We start from the raw sequence: 17,534 nt of genomic DNA on the forward strand, positions 1-17,534 counted from the left end.
TGGCTGACTTTATTTTTCTGGGCTCCAAAATCACTGAAGATGGTGACTGTAGCCATGAAATTAAAAGACGCTTACTCCTTGGAAGGAAAGTTATGACCAACCTAGATAGCATATTCAAAAGCAGAGACATTACTTTGCCAACAAAGGTCTGTCTAGTCAAGGCTATGGTTTTTCCTGTGGTCATGTATGAATGTGAGAGTTGGACTGTGAAGAAGGCTGAGTGCCGAAGAATTGATGCTTTTGAACTGTGGTGTTGGAGAAGACTCTTGAGAGTCCCTTGGACTGCAAGGAGATCCAACCAGTCCATTCTGAAGGAGATCAGCCCTGGGTGTTCTTTGGAAGGAATGATGCTAAAGCTGAAACTCCAGTACTTTGGCCACCTCATGTGAAGAGTTGACTCATTGGAAAAGACTCTGATGCTGGGAGGGATTGGGGGCAGGAGGAGAAGGGGACCACAGAGGATGAGATGGCTGGATGGCATCACTGACTCGATGGACGTGAGTGTGGGTGAACTCCCGGAGTTGGTGATGGACAGGGAGGGCTGGCGTGCTGCAATTCACGGGGTGGCAAAGAGTCAGACACCACTGAGTGACTGAACTGAACTGAACTGAAGCACAAGCAAAAACTTTTCCCACTGCAATTATCTAACTATCCAAAAAAGGAAAATTAATAGTGGAAAATACTGCACATTGAGTCAGCAAATCATGTGACCATTTGTAAACAAATGCCAAAAATCATAATGATAAGAGGAAATGTTCATGTTGGGATATTGAGTGGAAACAATAGTAGGATCTAAAAGTATTTACAATGTAATCAGCTACATGCTAAATGGCGCTTTAAAGACAGGGAATTCCCTAGAGGTCCAGTGGTTAAGACTCCTCGCTTCTATTGCAGGGGGCACAGGTTCAATAACTGATCAGGGAACTAAGATTCCCCCCACCAAAATAAAGACAGATAAAAATCAAAACAGACTTAATCTCTGGATGATATTTATTTTCTTTTTTGTGTTTTTCTGTATCCCAACCCTTTGAAATAATTTTTTTAAGCAAAATATTAATACAAATCTATATCTTTCTATAAAATTAACCCTGGCTTTAAAAACTCCCTGCTTTGCAATGTTAACAGAAAACAATAACCTCTAGATCTCATAATATATTACTCAGTAATAAATAACTAGTAAAACCCTGCAGACAAATTTTGTAATGGGAGTGTGAAGGTGGAGTGGATTGGATTCAGGCATTTTTTCACACCATTAAAAAAAAAAAACACTGAGAACGGAGAAGAAAATTTTATTCTGGGAGAAAGCAAAGGAAGAAAAGAAACAAACAGCTGATATACCTGACTACCTAAATTTAAAATCTACCATAAATTAGTACTAGAACAAGTAATAAAAAATACTAGCCCATCTCTGTAGATTGATTCCCTTTTCATAAAGGGTTCTAATAAAAGAACAAACATCCTCAAAATTAAAAGAGAAAAGGGACACTAAGACAACTCACAAAATATATAAAAATGCCCAATATGTGGGGAAGACCTTCAACTCTATGGTAACCAAAGAACAGTAACTTTAACCAAAGGAATCCCTTTTCCCCACAAACTTATACTAAAAATGCTGTGCTGTTTGACCAGGATTTGAAGAACTAGGCATTCTCACGAAGTGTTAGGAGTATAAACTGGTTTAATCAAAACAAGAAAAAAAAAAACCAAAGTGATTCGATCTTTCTGAAAGACAATTTAGTATTCTGTTAAAAAAGTCTTCAGGGACTTCCCTGGTGGTCCAGTGGTTAAGACTCTGTGCTTTCAATGCAGGGAACATGGGCTCAATCCCTGGTAGGGGAACTAAGATCCCACATGCCATGCAGCACCAAAAAAAAAAAAGTCTTCAAATTAATTCATATCCTTGGGTCCTATGAACCTATTGTAGGAATCTGACTCAATAAAATCAGAATCATAGTCAAATGTGATAGGCATGGGAGTAATGTATTTTACAGACAAAAAATGAGGGATAATTCAAATCATGGAGTAGAAACAGAGTAGAAATATGAACCACCATTATCTCTGGGTAGAAGGATTAAATTTATCTTAATTCTTTAATTCTCCCGAAGCATCCAATTTTCTGTTCTCATCATTCTGTGTTTTTATAACAAAGTCAAACAAACCTTCACTACAGCAACCTTAACTGAGCTTGCTATAAAACTGAATTCAATCCTACCACTGACATTTGAGAAAAACAAAAAAATTGCTAAAGAAAATGTTAATGAATGGCCAAGAGAGAGGGAGAGCCTGCTAGCAGTGGGAAGGCTAGGTAATATCTCTCAGAGCAAGCCCACACACAAGCAGAAGAGGTGAAGGATTTCCTGAAGAAGGAAGAGAACACACAGAGAGGAACAGATCAATGGTAGCCCAACAAATTATGGAAGAAGGGAGAAGAGAAAAACAACAGAAGAGGGGAAAGATATCTAGTTTCATTAGGAACAGAGATGAAGAATGGGTGAAAAACAACAGAGGGAATAATCAAGAGAAAATAAATATATCCCAAAGATCCAAGTTTATTTTACCTTATGGATGAACTAGACCTTTTCTTCTTAAGGCAAAAAAAAGGTAAGTGACCTGATTTGGGAAAAAGACAAAGTGGTCACAGAAATGAAGCTACACAAAAAAGGACACGTTCACCCAAGTTGGGAAGGAAACAGAGCAAATCAAAAAATGAATGAATTAAGAAATTCTAGGAGGGAAAAAACTTAAATTCTAAACTGAAAGAGTTAAATAATCTTCAATTGTAAGTACTTCATGCCCTCCTCTAAGTCTTTCATCATCTGCATCAAGTGGTTTGTGCAGTAAGAACAGCTGGCATAAAGAAAGAATCGGACTGGAGAGTGAAGCAGTCAGGAATCAAGCCTTGTCTCTACACAGCAGCTGTGTAAAGCTGAGCAAGCATTTATAAAACAGGGACTACATATTTACTAGCACACAGCTTCTGTGAGTCTCAAAGTGAAAGAATATGTACATCTGTTGGAGAAGATGCTCTTATTATTGCCACTATTTCAATCACTGGACCACTGTGAATACATCCACAAGACCAAAGCCACTGTGTTTTGGAAACAAAAGTCACAATAGTAGTAGTATTTTACTTAGGAAAGGTAGGCAACAGGAATCAGGTTAAAAGAATGGAAATACAGTTACAACTGCTCTCTCCCAATTAATGCCAATCCTCTCACTCCCCAACATCCCTGGAGAGGTTTCTCAGAAGTTACATAATTGGGTACTACAGCACACTCCATTGGGGCTTCACAAGTCAGTCTGGGGTTTGAGGTCCCTTCCAGTCCAGACAATCTATCACAAACAAAAGTATCAACCTTGCTAAAATGGCAAAATGAGATTCCAATGTGCAAATATATTCTCATTTGCATTATTAACCAAAATGATAAGACTTTTTGGCGGAAGTTCCAAATTCCTACGTACTGATCATAATTATACTTCTCCCCATAAAAACAGGAAACACCTGAACAATCAATATTACTAAATTATGGTATTAACCACACAACTAGACATGAAGACTTTAAAAGTCATGTTTTTAAAAAATTTTTAAAGACAGGAAAACAACACATATGATACTAGACTTCAAAAAAGTGAATATGCCCTCTTTTGTGACTATTTTTTGCCAGGACATGTTTCTTGAAGACATAAAAGTTGAAATCGTGAGAGATGAAATGAGGCTGCATTACTGAAAGGGAGGAAGGATTCAAGTCTTACAAAAACTCTTAATTACACCTTGCTTTACGTATTTTGGCATGTTTCTGCCTTACCAAAGAAACTTAAATTTCATTATTTTCCATCAATTGAGCATGCATCATTGGCTTAAAGTACATAAACTTTAGGGAAAGATCCATTCTACACATCTAATTGAATTCAATCTTGAGCACAACTTAGCTATTAAAGCCAATGCATCTTAATCAACTAGAATTAACTGTGTCTATTTGTTTTCCACTCACATTTTTAAATACATAATACAAGAGATATTTAAATAATTTTCCCTATTACTGACGTGCAGAAAAGATAATGGTGCTGAAACATCACTGGATTTACAAGTAATATACTGTGTGACAGTGCAAAATGTTTGTCAATCATATCAAGAGCCTAAGCATAACCTGAGGATTAATATGTATGCATGCACATCTAGTATGGCTCAGCGGGTAAAGAATCCATCTGCGATGCAGGAGACACAGGAGATGTAGCTTCAATCCCTAGGGTGGGGAAGATCCCCCTGGAGAAGTAAATGGCAACCACTCCAGTATTCTTGCCTGGGAAATATTACAAACAGAGGAGCCTGGTGAGCTATGGTCCAGGGGCTCAAAAAAGCTGGACACAAATGAACCACCTAGCACACGCCCATGCACGTGCACGCACATGGAGGAATGGGTCAATGTTAGCAGTGATTCTAAGTGGACTGTGAAAATATGATGTTTTTCTTTATACTTCCCTGTATTTTCCAAGTTCTCTAAAATATGTAACATTTTTGTAATGGGGGGTGTTATTTTCTAATCAGCAGCATAAATAAAGTATGCTGCTTTAAATGTAAAAAAAGCAAAAAATTTAGAACAAAACTCTGTACTAAGCACTGTTCTAAAAGTTTAACATACTATAATACTGAAATTAACTAGTAACCCTGTAAAATAAGTATCCTCACTGTACGGACTAAAACAAACAAAAAAAAAATTGAGGTTTTCTGAAGGATATATAACAAAGGACACACAGCTATTTCACAAGAGACAAAAATTACACACAAACTGTCCTAGCCCAATGTCCAAATGTTCAACCACTAAAATGGCCTGACATGAGCAAGATATACTTCAATTTCTTCTTTACATTTGACATTTACCTTTTATAAATATATAAAATATTTATAAATTATATATAAATTTTATATATATTTTACTAGGCAATATACTGGAGAAGGAAATAGCAACTCACTCCAGCACTATTGCCTGGGAAATTCCATGGATTCTGATGGGCTACTGTCCACGGGGTCACTAAGAGTTGGACATGACTTAGTGACTAAACAAGACAATATATACATGATAATGCCTCAAAATGTTGCATAAGGTAATCTTATTAGAGTTTAGCCACAATCTACTTTAATCTATGATGAGTCCATGCACTGGAAAAGTAGGCCCAAGCAAATCTGAGTATGTTATGCATAAAATGAGAGTACTTAGCTAAATGAGACATGGAATTCAACATTCAGCAGAATGTATCTGATTCTTCATATTACCTCCTATACAACGACTCCAGCTAAAAAAGACCAACTCAACATCAAACACTAAGAATGGATGTGCTAACAGACAACCTCACCAGCCTGTCAGCATCCATGTGTTGTCAAAAAATAAGATGGGGAAAAAACTCAAAAGCTAGGTAACAAAACTCAAGATCTTAAAACAAACGAAGGTTCCTTTCAAATAAGGTAAATAAACCAAGTCACTACACACATGAAGGAAGGGATCACAAATGGCTGAAAGGTATGTTGTAGCCTGTGTATAAGACAGTGAGGAGAAAGAAAAGGGGCCAACAAAACATGATGTGCCACATGTTAACAACCCAGAGATTCAAGTTTTGATAATGACTGAGAACTATTTTTTGAGCCTGGGGGTGGGTGTAGGGATGATTAAATAATCGCTCTGAATTCCAGGTTTCTGCTACCTAGCTCAAAAATTAGAAAAGAAATTCCCATTTACAGTGAACCATTTAAGCTCTGGTCCATATAGTGAGGTTTTAAAAAAACTTTCTTCAATCTCAGTTTCTTTTCAAATTACCATTAAATACATACCTTCCTCCTATCGAGTCGTCTTGTGGTTGGGCCCCGGCAGTGTTCCTCTGTGAACGTCGCAGTGACCCCCCTGGATTGTTATTAGGCCGGTTGGACATTGGCACCTCTCTCTTGAAGGGACATACCCTTTCTAGACACTACCATTCACTAAAAGGGAAAAAAGAGAGAAAAAAAAAAACGTCAACTATATATGATACAACATCAAAAATGAAGGAACCATAAAAGAGGAAACTCTATATAATACAGTTTGATCAGACAGCCTTCACCAACGCTGCACTATCTTAACCTCTGAAGTCTGCCCGATTAATGTGTCATAAAGTGTTGCTCAGTCATGTCCGATTCTTTGTGACCCCATGAACTGTAGCCCACCAGGCTCCTCTGCCCATGGGGATTTTCCAGGCAAGAATACTGGAGTGGGTTGACAATACTGGAGTGGGTCCCCAGGGGATCTTTCCAACCCAGGGATCGAATCCAGGTCTCTCCACATTGCAGAGTCTTTACCATCTGAGCCACCAGGGAAGCCCCATAAACTGTCAGGATTGTATCAAATTCAAGGCATTAGGTCCAGAACCCAGCAGATAAAATCTACTTGTATTTCTCATGGAATGACCAAGAAATTCCCAATTCAAAAAAAAAAACAAAAAAACAGAGCACAAGTAGAAATCTTTGTTTCCACATTTCTAGTAAAAGAAAGGGGCATTGCATCTAAAGTCATAACACCTTGGCTGAAGTCGTGTCACAGAACAGGTTTTAAAGGAGTCTGCCTTTGTACAATCCACAACCTCTAGCCTCAGATTCCCCAGCCACAGAATAGAAACAATATATGCCATGGGTACTTCACAGTACTGCTGTGGCCAAATGAAACCACGAATACAAAGGAAATGGCAAAGTTGTAATATCTTAATGGAGAAACCAGGAAAAAGCAGCTTAAAGTACAGTAAACTGAGAAATGGCCCCAGATCACCTGGATTTCAGCATCAGCTGTGCTGGCTCTGACTCCAGTCAAGAAACTTGCTCTCTAAATTTGTTTACCTCTTCTGCAAAATCAGTTATCATCTACCTCATGGAGATGTTAGCAATAAGAAATTTGTGAACATAGTAAGTGTAATAACAATTTAGTTCAAAACAGAGTTCTTAATTTGTTTCAACTTTTTATCTTTCTATAAGAAACTAATACACAGGGGAAAAGGCTGATACTCAAAGAAAATAAGTTTAGCTGATAAAATAGGTCAAAGTTACTACAGAGACAGAAAAAACTGCAATTTTTATAAGTCAAATCTGACACTATTTTTAAGTCTCCAGTCAAATTCCAAGTACAGTTCTTTAGTTAACTTCTATTTATTGGGGCGGGAACAGAAGGACTAATCATATGACATTACAAGCATTGTGCCAAAAGGAAAATAAATTAATCATAACTCAATCTATTGCTGGATTTTAAGAGATTTCCATCCACTGCAACAGCAAAGTGGGTTTTCTTTTGAGTCACATACTGACCCAATTCAGTAGAAAACGGCTATCTCTATCACACATTACACCACCAATTAATATACTAAATAAACTTTAGTCAGAAGGTTCAAATTACTAATAGAATTACTCTCAATTTTATCAAGAAAAAAAGAGAAAATACTATGCAAACATTAAAAAAGAAAGAGGAAAGTTCAATTTACATGAACTGATGGAAAGGTCTCTCCCAGATATGCTACAGGAAAAACAGTATAATTTCCATCTATGTGTACACATAAATTTAGAAGGTTTGCATATGTAAGTTTATGTATTATTTACACATTAAAAATTGGTAGAAATAAATTCATAAAACAGACATTGTTAATTTAACCCCTCCCCTCCGGCCTTATCACCAGTTTCACTTTCCATGGTTTCAGTTACCTACCTGATCAGCCATGGTACAAAAATATTGAATTAAAAATTAGTTTTCAATTTTCTTTTTTTTTTTTTTTGGCGGGGGGAGTTTCATCCTTTATTTTTAAGGAGAAGTCTGTATATTATAAATACAATACAAACAGTTGTATCATTGAGTACAGAGTTCATGTTGCAAATATTAAAGCATGTTCATCACATATCTGATGATATAAAATCAAAACTGCTTTTAAAAGCTTGTCTTTCACTGTTTCTATCATGAAAATCATGTCATTACGTTTCAGTGACACACTATTGTTTAAAGGCTCCTTTTAAGTAAAAATAGAACCCAATAATTTTTAACCAAAAGTGTATCCTATAATCCTGTTTGCTGTAGGATCAATAAACACTATACTAAGACATGGCATTTAGATATGAAATATGTCTAAAACCTTGAAGAATACAATAGAAATAGGCTAATTAAACTTTTCAGTTACAATTTTCAAAGTAAAGTTTTCAATTCCAAATAGCTGGTGAAACCACATGCCATCCGTGTCTGTCCCACTCAGAACGTGAATCATCCCTCTATCTACTGCGTCCATTATATATATGCTCCCCAGCCATTAGTATAAGAAAAACACACAGGATATACAGAACTCTACTATCTATGGCTTCAGGAATCTACTGAAGATCTTGAAACGTATCCCCCTGAAGATGGTACTGACTGACTGTGAGAAAGAGGACTGGGTCTGAGATGAAAGGAGTAATTGTTATCTATTCTTTGAAAGCAATAAGGTAGGTCATTTGATTACAAACGTTGGGCTCTTGTGTCAAACTGCCTCTGACTGAGTTCAGATCTTAACTCCAGTATCAACAAAATGTATGACCTTGTATGGTTTCCCTGGTGGCTCAAATAGTAAAGAATCTGCTGCAATGCAGGAGACTGCCTGCAATGCAGAAGACCTAGGTTTGATCCCTGAGTCCAGAAGATCCCTTAGAGAAGAAAATGGCAACCCATTTCAGTATTTTTGCTGGGACAATCCGATGGACAGAGGAGCCTGGCAGGCTGCATGCAGTCCATGGGGGGTCACAAGAGTCGGACACAAATTAGCAACTAAACCACCATCATCACAAACTAAATAAAAGACCCATCCTATTTCAGAATTCATCCAGGAAGTTTTACCACTTCAAAGGCCATCTCGCCTGGACCCCCAACAGTGTGGACACAAGAGAACAGCATGATACTGTTTCTTTCACTTTGAAAAGCAAAGAAAACTATTACTCAAGAGGTTTAGGATATCTTACCTGCCCACTTTTGGCTATTAAATGCCTACTGTATGTTATGGGGCGTTAAGTGATTCAAATGAATATAGAAGTCATACTGGTTAATTTAACCTATAGGTAGTAAAGTAACCTTAATGATGCTCCCAAAACCTTCAGAGTTTGTCAATCAGCACCAGGCGATTCACTGATACTTCTTGAAATTTAAGAGAGGAAAAGTGGCAAGAAGACATTTATCAAAGTGCTACCTGCTTTTAAAGCATAAACTGCTCTTTAAGTAAGGAGGCCAGGCTCTGTAAAACTTTGGAGTTTGAATTGCCCAAAAGTAAATATAAGAGTAACATATAATACACATAGGATCTCCCCCTCTGCCAGCTATCAACAAATTCAGAGACAGAAGGGACCCTTGGGGGTCATCAAGTTCAAAGCTTTACATTATAGACAATTCCAAATGAAGAACGTTCAAGTCATCTGATGAGGAACTAGTCCTCTGAACCCTGATATGCAGGCAACCTATCCCCTCTATAGAGTTCACCTGAAATTCTCAACTCTTTGGCTCCAGACATGAGCCCAAAAATCAGCATGCAATACTTTCCTTCTTGCTATGTGAGTATTCTGTGCTGTCTTCACCAATTAGTATACCTACCATATTTTATTAATTAAATTTTTAAAAACAAAGTTAGAGTTACACTAATAAAAACATTGCTGAAAATTGTTTTGACAAACTGAAATGAAAACAAACTCAAAGATTCCATCTTAATAGGCATCTCATAATGCAGAAGCTAGAAGGTTTAAGTCCAGTCTACTAATAACTCTTTCAAGTACTGAAATACGTGAGTCTTCTAACCATGGATTATATGCCTTCATTTCAGTAGAAATAATCACCAACATTTTCCACATGAAACCTTTGACATTAATTCCTAAAGCACTGAAATCAAAGAGATGGCATATATGACTTTGATTTTAATAGAAAAAGCGTAAAAACACTGATATGTTCAAGATTGAAAGCAAACTCATAGAACAGTAGATGGTTACCAGAAGCAGGGTATAGTGGGTGGGCCAAATGGGTAAAGGAGTCAAAAGACACAAACTTCAGCTGTCAAGGAAGTTTTATTATTATAGGAATTTAATCTACAGCATGATAATTAAGTTAATACTACTGTACTGCATATTTGAAAGTTGCTAAGAAAGTAGATTTTGGAAAAAATTCTGTATATATGGTGATGGATGTTAACTATACTTTGTAATCATTCTGCAATATATAAAAATATCAAATCATTATGCTGTGTATCGGAAACTAATATGATGATGGATGCTAATTATACCTCAATTAAAAAAAAAAAAAACTTGCCCTGCAAACAAACTCATAACTTTGTTCACAGCTCTAAGCATCAACAAATTTACCCACTGTATAGATTAAATGGCATATGAATTTTATGTGAAAATGTATTTACCTCTTCAGGCAAACAGAATTTCTTCAGGAAAAAAAGAACTGTATTATTAATCTATATTTTAAAATTCATTCTCAAAGTTTCATAAGGACATTCTTTCAATAAACCTTCAACTGTAAACATTCTGGAAATTGTTTTCCTTTAATTTCACAATTCAAAATCACAGAAGATAGGTTAAGGCTAGGGGAAAAAATTAATTAAAGTTATAGTTAACTTGGTATATGGAAGATATGGTACTTCTTCCTAGTCAAATGGCCAAAAGTATGAAGGAAAATAAAAGTTAGCATTTGTGCAAAATTTTTATCACATGAAGGAAGCTGGAAAGACTGGGGAATATATCTCCAATTTAGTGACCAAGAGCAGTCATGTACAGCCCCAAACCAAGCTAATACGTTTACCTATGTAACCACTATCATCTATTGACAGGCAACTCTTAAACACTGAAGAAAACTTCTATTATTTTCACAGTAAAGATAACACTTTTCTAAAAATCTAATATCCCACAGAGCATTTGTAGAAAGTTAGCAGATTTCAGAATTGACACTTAAAGGGAATTTTTTATTTATCCAACGTGTTTCCCCTCCCCAATCCTCAATTTCTTATGCTTTCATTTAGATATTGTCCTCCAAAGAGACATTTGGCTTCAGATTATAAAACTGGGGTTTAATAGCAACAGTAATTAACACAATTTCCACAGCACTTTATTCATTTGTTTATCTTAATAAACAAGATTTAAATGTGCCAATAAGTCTTATTAACCATGTTGCTTATTATTCCTACTTTACAAATAAGGAAACTGCAGCATTACAAAATTAAGTTGCCTGCATTCAACAAGTATTAGCATCTGGACATGCAGGCCGCAAGGAACAACATCCAGAATTGTGGAGGTAAACAACTGCAAACACCAGATCAAAAAGGATATGACTCACTACTATCTTAGGAGAAAGGACAGTAAGTTAAACGTACCAAGGGCAGTATTAAACAACTCTACAGTAAAATGGAATGGAAGCCACCCTAGCTTTTAACAGAAGTCACTCTGGCTTAAGCAGGAACAACAGCGTCAAACACGACTATCTTTAAAATGGGAATGAATATCCTTTAAGCTTCCCTAAAAGCAATGGATTCAGAGGTGCTGAGATACAGAGGCAAATAAAACAATCTGTGCTCACAAAGAGCTTATTACTGCTCTATATCCCCCTACTCAACTATCCTACAGAAAGGCCGAGGCTCAAATCCTAGCTCTGCGACTTAATAAGACATACAATACCTGACCTTCATCTCTGTTTCCTTCACCATTAAACTATAGAGATAATACTATTAGCTTAGGGTTTAGGAAAAAAACAATTATAAGGCTCTTGGAACAGCGGCTGACACGTACAGCAGCCATTTAATGGGTGCCTAAAAGTACAATAAATGACTGGTGAATCTGGGGGAAAAGGAGGGGATTCATGAAGTCCAATATCTTGAATAAGAAAAGAATTAAAAAGAAAAAAAGAAAAGAATTAGGAAAAAAGAAGTAGAGAAGGAAAAATAACCCCTGAAATTCTATAAAACCATTTAGAACTGTTTATATTTCACTCTGATTCAGGAAGGAGGTAATAAAAAAAAATTAATACATATAGCATAGTATAGTTACAAGTCAAATGTTAAACTCTTAGTAGTTTTATCTGAGAACAGTGCAATGTGGCTTATGAATCTTTAATGAACTAAACATTTGTTTAGCAAGCTAAACACTGGTTTCCATTAAGGAAGACAGAAATGTATTTTCTTTCTTCCAGTTAATCAGAAAAGTTCTGTTAAGAAATAAGAGCCACTGACTACAGGGAAAAGAGTAGGTTATCTGCATATGGGGTCTGTTAGGCATTTAATTCAATTTAGGGGCATTTGAAACCATTCTAATGTCATGTTGAAATACTGTGCAACACGTAAAAATAGTATTTCCAAATTATATTTTTTCTAACTCTAGAAAGTAACATTTACTGATAAAAATACAGATTTGAAAGTGAACACAGAAATATAAATGATTATGGGTAATGTTTATTTTGTGTTTACCATGTCTCAGGCAAAGTACCTCTCCAGTTAATTTTCACAACCCTACAAAATTGGTACAGACTGGAAATAAATTTCTTTCAGAGAAACTGTGGCACACAGTACACTGTAATCAACATAAGGCTACAAAGCTAACAGGTAACAAGGCCAGCAAACATGGGTTTGATCTAAACTCCAGGCTCCTATGACTATACTCTGTGCCTGAACAAAAGCAGAAAAACATTCTACATTTATACCTTTTCTAAAAATTCGAAATATTAAGAGAACATGACATTCCAAGCTAGGGGAATACCTAGAGACTACTAATCCTTGTATTTCTATGAGATAACCAGTTTAATGGAACAAACCTTAAATGAATAATTATCATGAAACATGCTAAATGGTATGAGAAGCAGTATAAAGGTAATATTGCAAACAAAAAGGGTAACTTAAATTTGCCCTCAGCAGGTTGTAAAGGTCCAATTTAAAAGGTTAGAGCTTAACAATGAAATATGAGAAAGAGAAATTAAGGAAACAATTCCACTTGCCATCATATCAAAAAGAATCAAGTACCAAGAATAAACTCTACCTAAGGAGACTTCCCCAGGTGGTGCTAGTGGTAAAGAACCTGCCTGCCAATGCAGGTTAGACCTAAGACTCGCCAGTTCGATCCCTGGGTCGGGAAGATTCCCTGGAGAAGGGAATGGCAATCCACTCCAGTATTCTTGCCTGGAGAATCCCATGGACAGAGGAGCCTGGTAGGCTACAGTTCATGGGGTCGCACAAAGCTGGACATGACTGAAGCAATTTAGCACAGCATGGCACTGCAAGGAGACAAAAGAGGGCTTCTCCCATGGCTCAGTGGTAAAGAATCCACCTGCCCATGCAGGAGACAGGTTCGATCCCTGGGTCGGGAAGATCCCCTGGAAAAGGAAAAGCCAACCCAGTCCAGTACTCTTGCCAGGAAAATCCCATGCACAGAGGAGCCTAGTAGACTACAGTCCATGGGGTCTCAAAGAGTCAGACACAACTTAGTAACTAACCAACAACAACAGGAGGTAGAAGACCTGTATTCTGAAAACTCTTAAGACGCTGATGAAAGAAAGAAAGACAACACCAACAGATGGAAAGATATATTATCTTCTTGGATTGGAAGAAATTGATTTTTTTAAAATGACCATACTACCCAAGGCAATCCACATATTCAATGCAATCCCTATCAAATTATGAAGGGCACTTTTCACAGAACTAGAACCAAAAAAAATTTGTTTTAAGTTTGTATGGAATCACTAAAGATCCCAAAGAGCCAAAGCAATCTTGGGAAAGAGAGCTGGCAGCGCCAGGCTCCTTGACTTAAGACTACACTACAAAGCTAGTCATCAAAACAGTCTGGTATTGGCACAAAAACAGACATACAGATCAATGAGACAGGACAGAAAGGCCAGAAATAAATCCATGCACCCATGATCAATTAAGCAATGACAGAGGAGGTAAGAATATACAATGGAGAAAAGATAACCGCTTCAATAAGGGATGCTGCAAACACGATGGCCACATGTAAAAGACTGAAATTAAGAGCATTCTCTTAACACCATATACAAAAATAGACTCAAAATGGATTAAAGACCAGAACCTGAGACCAGATACTATAATACTCCTAGAGGAAAATATAGGTAGAATATTCTATGACATAAATTGTAGCAAAACTCTTTTGGATCCATTTCCTAGAGTAATTGAGTTGCGAAGAGTCTGACATGACTGAGTGATTGAACAACCACCACTACCTAGAGTAATGGGAACAAAAGCAAAAATAATTAACAGGACCTAGTTAAACTTAAAGAAGTTTTTGCACAGCAAAGGTAACCATAAACAAAAAGAAAACCTACAGACTAGGAGAAAATATTTGCAAACAATGAGATCGACAAGGAATTAATTCCCAAATATGCAAATAGCTCATGTGGTTTAATATAAAAATAAATAAATAGGCAGAAGACCTATACAGACATTTCTTCAAAGACATGCAAGTGGCCAACAGGCACGTGAAAAGATGTTCAATACTGCAACTCAGAGAACTGCAAATCACAACTACACTGAAGTATGACCTCAGACCAGTCAGAATGGCCATCACTGACAAGTCTACAGATAATAAATGCTAGAGAGGGAGGGTGTGGAGAAAAACGAATCCTCCTACCCTGCTGGTGGGAATGCAAAATGGCACAGTCACTATGGAGAACAGTATGGAAGTTCCTTAAATTAAAAACAAGCATTACCATATGATCTTGCAATCCCACTCCTGGACATCTATCCAGAGAAAATTGTAATTCAAAAGGATACATATTCCAATAGTTATAGCAGCACTATTTACAATATCTAAGACATGGAAGCAATTTAAATGTCCATGGATAAGGAAGGTGTGACCAAAAAAAAAAGAGGTAGCACTTATCTATAACATGGAGTATTACTCAGCCAGAAAAAAGAATGAAGTGATACTACTCATAGCACCATGAATGGGTATAGAGATTATGAGATTAAGTAAATCAGACTGAAAAAGATAAGCATCATCTAATATAACTCATATATGGGATCTAAAAAATGATACAAATGAACCTATTTGCAAAACAGAAATAAACTCACAGACATAGAAAAAAACTTAAAGTTCCTAATGGCAACAGCAGGAGAGTGGCCGGGGAGGACAGATTTGCAATCTGGGATTATCAGATATACACTGCTGCTGCTAAGTCACTTCAGTTGTGTCCAACTCTGTGCGACCCCATGGACTGCAGCCTACCAGGCTTCTCCGTCCATGGGATTTTCAAGGCAAGAGTACTGGAGTGGGTTGCCATTGCCTTCTCCGAGATATACACTACAATACATAAAATAGATTAACAACAAGAACCTATTCTATAGCACAAGGAACTATATTCACTATCTTGTAATAACCTATAATGGAAAAGAATCTGAAAAAATATACGTGTGTACAATGGAATCACATTCAATTCAGTCTCGCAGTCGTGTCCGACTCTTTGCGACCCCATGAATCACAGCACGCCAGGCCTCCCTGTCCATCACCAACTCCCGGAGTTTACCCAAACTCATGTCCATCAAGTCGGTGCTGCCATCCAGCCATCTCATCCTCTGTCGTCCCCTTCTCCTCCTGCCCCCAATCCTTCCCAGCATCAAGGTCTTTTCCAATGAGTCAACTCTTTGCATGAGGTGGCCAAAGTACTGGAGTTTCAGTTTCAACATTAGTCCTTCCAATGAACACCCAGGACTGGTCTCCTTTAGGATGGACTGGTTGGATCCCCTTGCAGTCCAAGGGACTCTCAAGAGTCTTCTCCAGCACCACAGTTCAAAAGCATCAATGCTTCAGCGCTCAGCTTTCCTCACATCCATACATGACCACTGGAAAAACCATAGAATCACTTTACTGTACACCTGAAACTAACACAACACTGCAAATTAACTATACTTCAATTTTAAAAATGGTTAAAGAGAAAAAAAAAAAAGGTGGAACTGTGAGGAAAGGCACTGAGGAATAAGAGATTAAGATACAATGTAAGGGATGCTAGGTAAGTTCATCCCTGAGGCTGAAACATGAAGTACAGGAAGAACATGGACCTAGAAATAAGTCTAAACTGTATCATGAAGAGCCTAAAGATAAAAACTTGGGATTTAAGACCTACAGATAAGCAGATCAACTATTAAGTCACCAAACAGACTTAAGGATGGATGTTGTTGTTTAGTCACTAAGTCATGTCTGACTCTTCTGCAACCCCATGGACCGGAGCCCACCAGGCCCTCTGTCCAACTGAGCCGCCAGGGAAGCTCGAAGGATGGATGAGGGTCCAATAACAATGGAGGCTGAAATGAAGAGATGGGAATCAAGAAACATTTAGACAATAAAATCTATGCAATGAAGAAAAAAGTCTAGAATTCTGTTTATCAAACTTCAGCAGACTTTGCATTAAAATGTCACTCTAGTTTCTGGTGCTAAGGGTTAAGAAAAGTTTTTTAAAACACAAAAAATTTTGGTAACTGTTTATCTTTTCAATGCCATATGACAGAAACAAACAGGCTCACTTAGGAATTACTAAATTTTTCTAAAAGAACATTAATTTTGCTATTTCCTATTAATTAGGGTTTCAGACAATAAATTTGTATGTTGAAACTCCCGACGGTCCAGTGGTTAAGACTGTGGTTCCAATGCAGGGGGCGCAGGTTCCAAACCTGGCTGGGAAACCAAGATCCAACACGCAACTAAGTCCACAACTAGAGGGTACGTGTGCTGCAACAAAGATCCCACATGATGCAAGGAGGACCCTGCGTGCCACAATTAAGACCTGACACAGCCAAACAAATAAATAAAAAGTTTGGACCATATCTATATATGTAAAGAAAACGAATGAAAGAAAAGGACCAGGAAAAAGGTACAGTTTACTAACAAGATCATACAGGAGGAAAAGAAGAATTAAGAGCACAGGTCTTAGAAGAAAAGCACATCAATCTCCAAGACAAGAAATGACAAATGGCAGCAAGGATGTACATGCCTAGCTTAACAAAACCTGGATTTTAAAGTATGAGACCAGGAAGGGAGAACGGAGATTTCAAAGAGTTCCCTAACACAAACAGGGAAAGGAGCTGACTATGGGAACAGAGGACTGCCCAGCGGCATGAAGAACCTACCGAGATTGGAAATCCAAACCTAAGTGCCAGTCCACACCTTTTGTAGGTGTGGAAATTTTTGTAGGAGGAAACTCTCATCCAGAGTGAACTGCTCCAGAGCAACATCTACTCAGAGATGGACCAGAACAGATGAATCCAGCTCTCCAGAATAACGGGTACACTTTCCATGATGCCATTCTACTCCTAAACATGAATTTAACCACTCTGTATGTATTGATCTGTTGACAGTTAAACAGAGATGGAAAGAGGTCACAACTGACCCTCCAGAGTCCAAACTGAGTAATTTCTATACTATGCCTTCATTTACAAACAAATCACAAACTGAAGAGCTTGCAGCCAACACTTGATCTTCTAAGCATTGCCCAACACTGAACAACGGAATTCAACACTGGGCATGCATATTGATGCCAGCA

General features: G+C 37.4%; 1 protein-coding gene across 28 annotated transcripts in view; it reads right to left on the minus strand.

Annotated features, from left to right (window-relative positions):
* TRIP12 (thyroid hormone receptor interactor 12) overlaps positions 1-17,534 on the minus strand; it is a 155,076-nt gene that overhangs the window by 104,595 nt on the left and 32,947 nt on the right. For 27 of the 28 annotated variants that reach the window (XM_059893252.1, XM_059893255.1, XM_059893296.1 and 24 more), the window contains one exon: positions 5,825-5,971. In XM_059893252.1, the coding sequence (XP_059749235.1) occupies positions 5,825-5,922 (98 nt within the window). In that variant the 5' untranslated portion in view covers positions 5,923-5,971. Of the gene's footprint in view, positions 1-5,824; positions 5,972-17,534 lie in introns of those variants that run through there. The other variant, NM_001191203.1, reaches the window with a different exon arrangement.

The sequence above is a fragment of the Bos taurus genome, chromosome 2 (assembly GCF_002263795.3).
Source record: "Bos taurus isolate L1 Dominette 01449 registration number 42190680 breed Hereford chromosome 2, ARS-UCD2.0, whole genome shotgun sequence".
Taxonomy (NCBI): Eukaryota; Metazoa; Chordata; class Mammalia; order Artiodactyla; family Bovidae; genus Bos; species Bos taurus.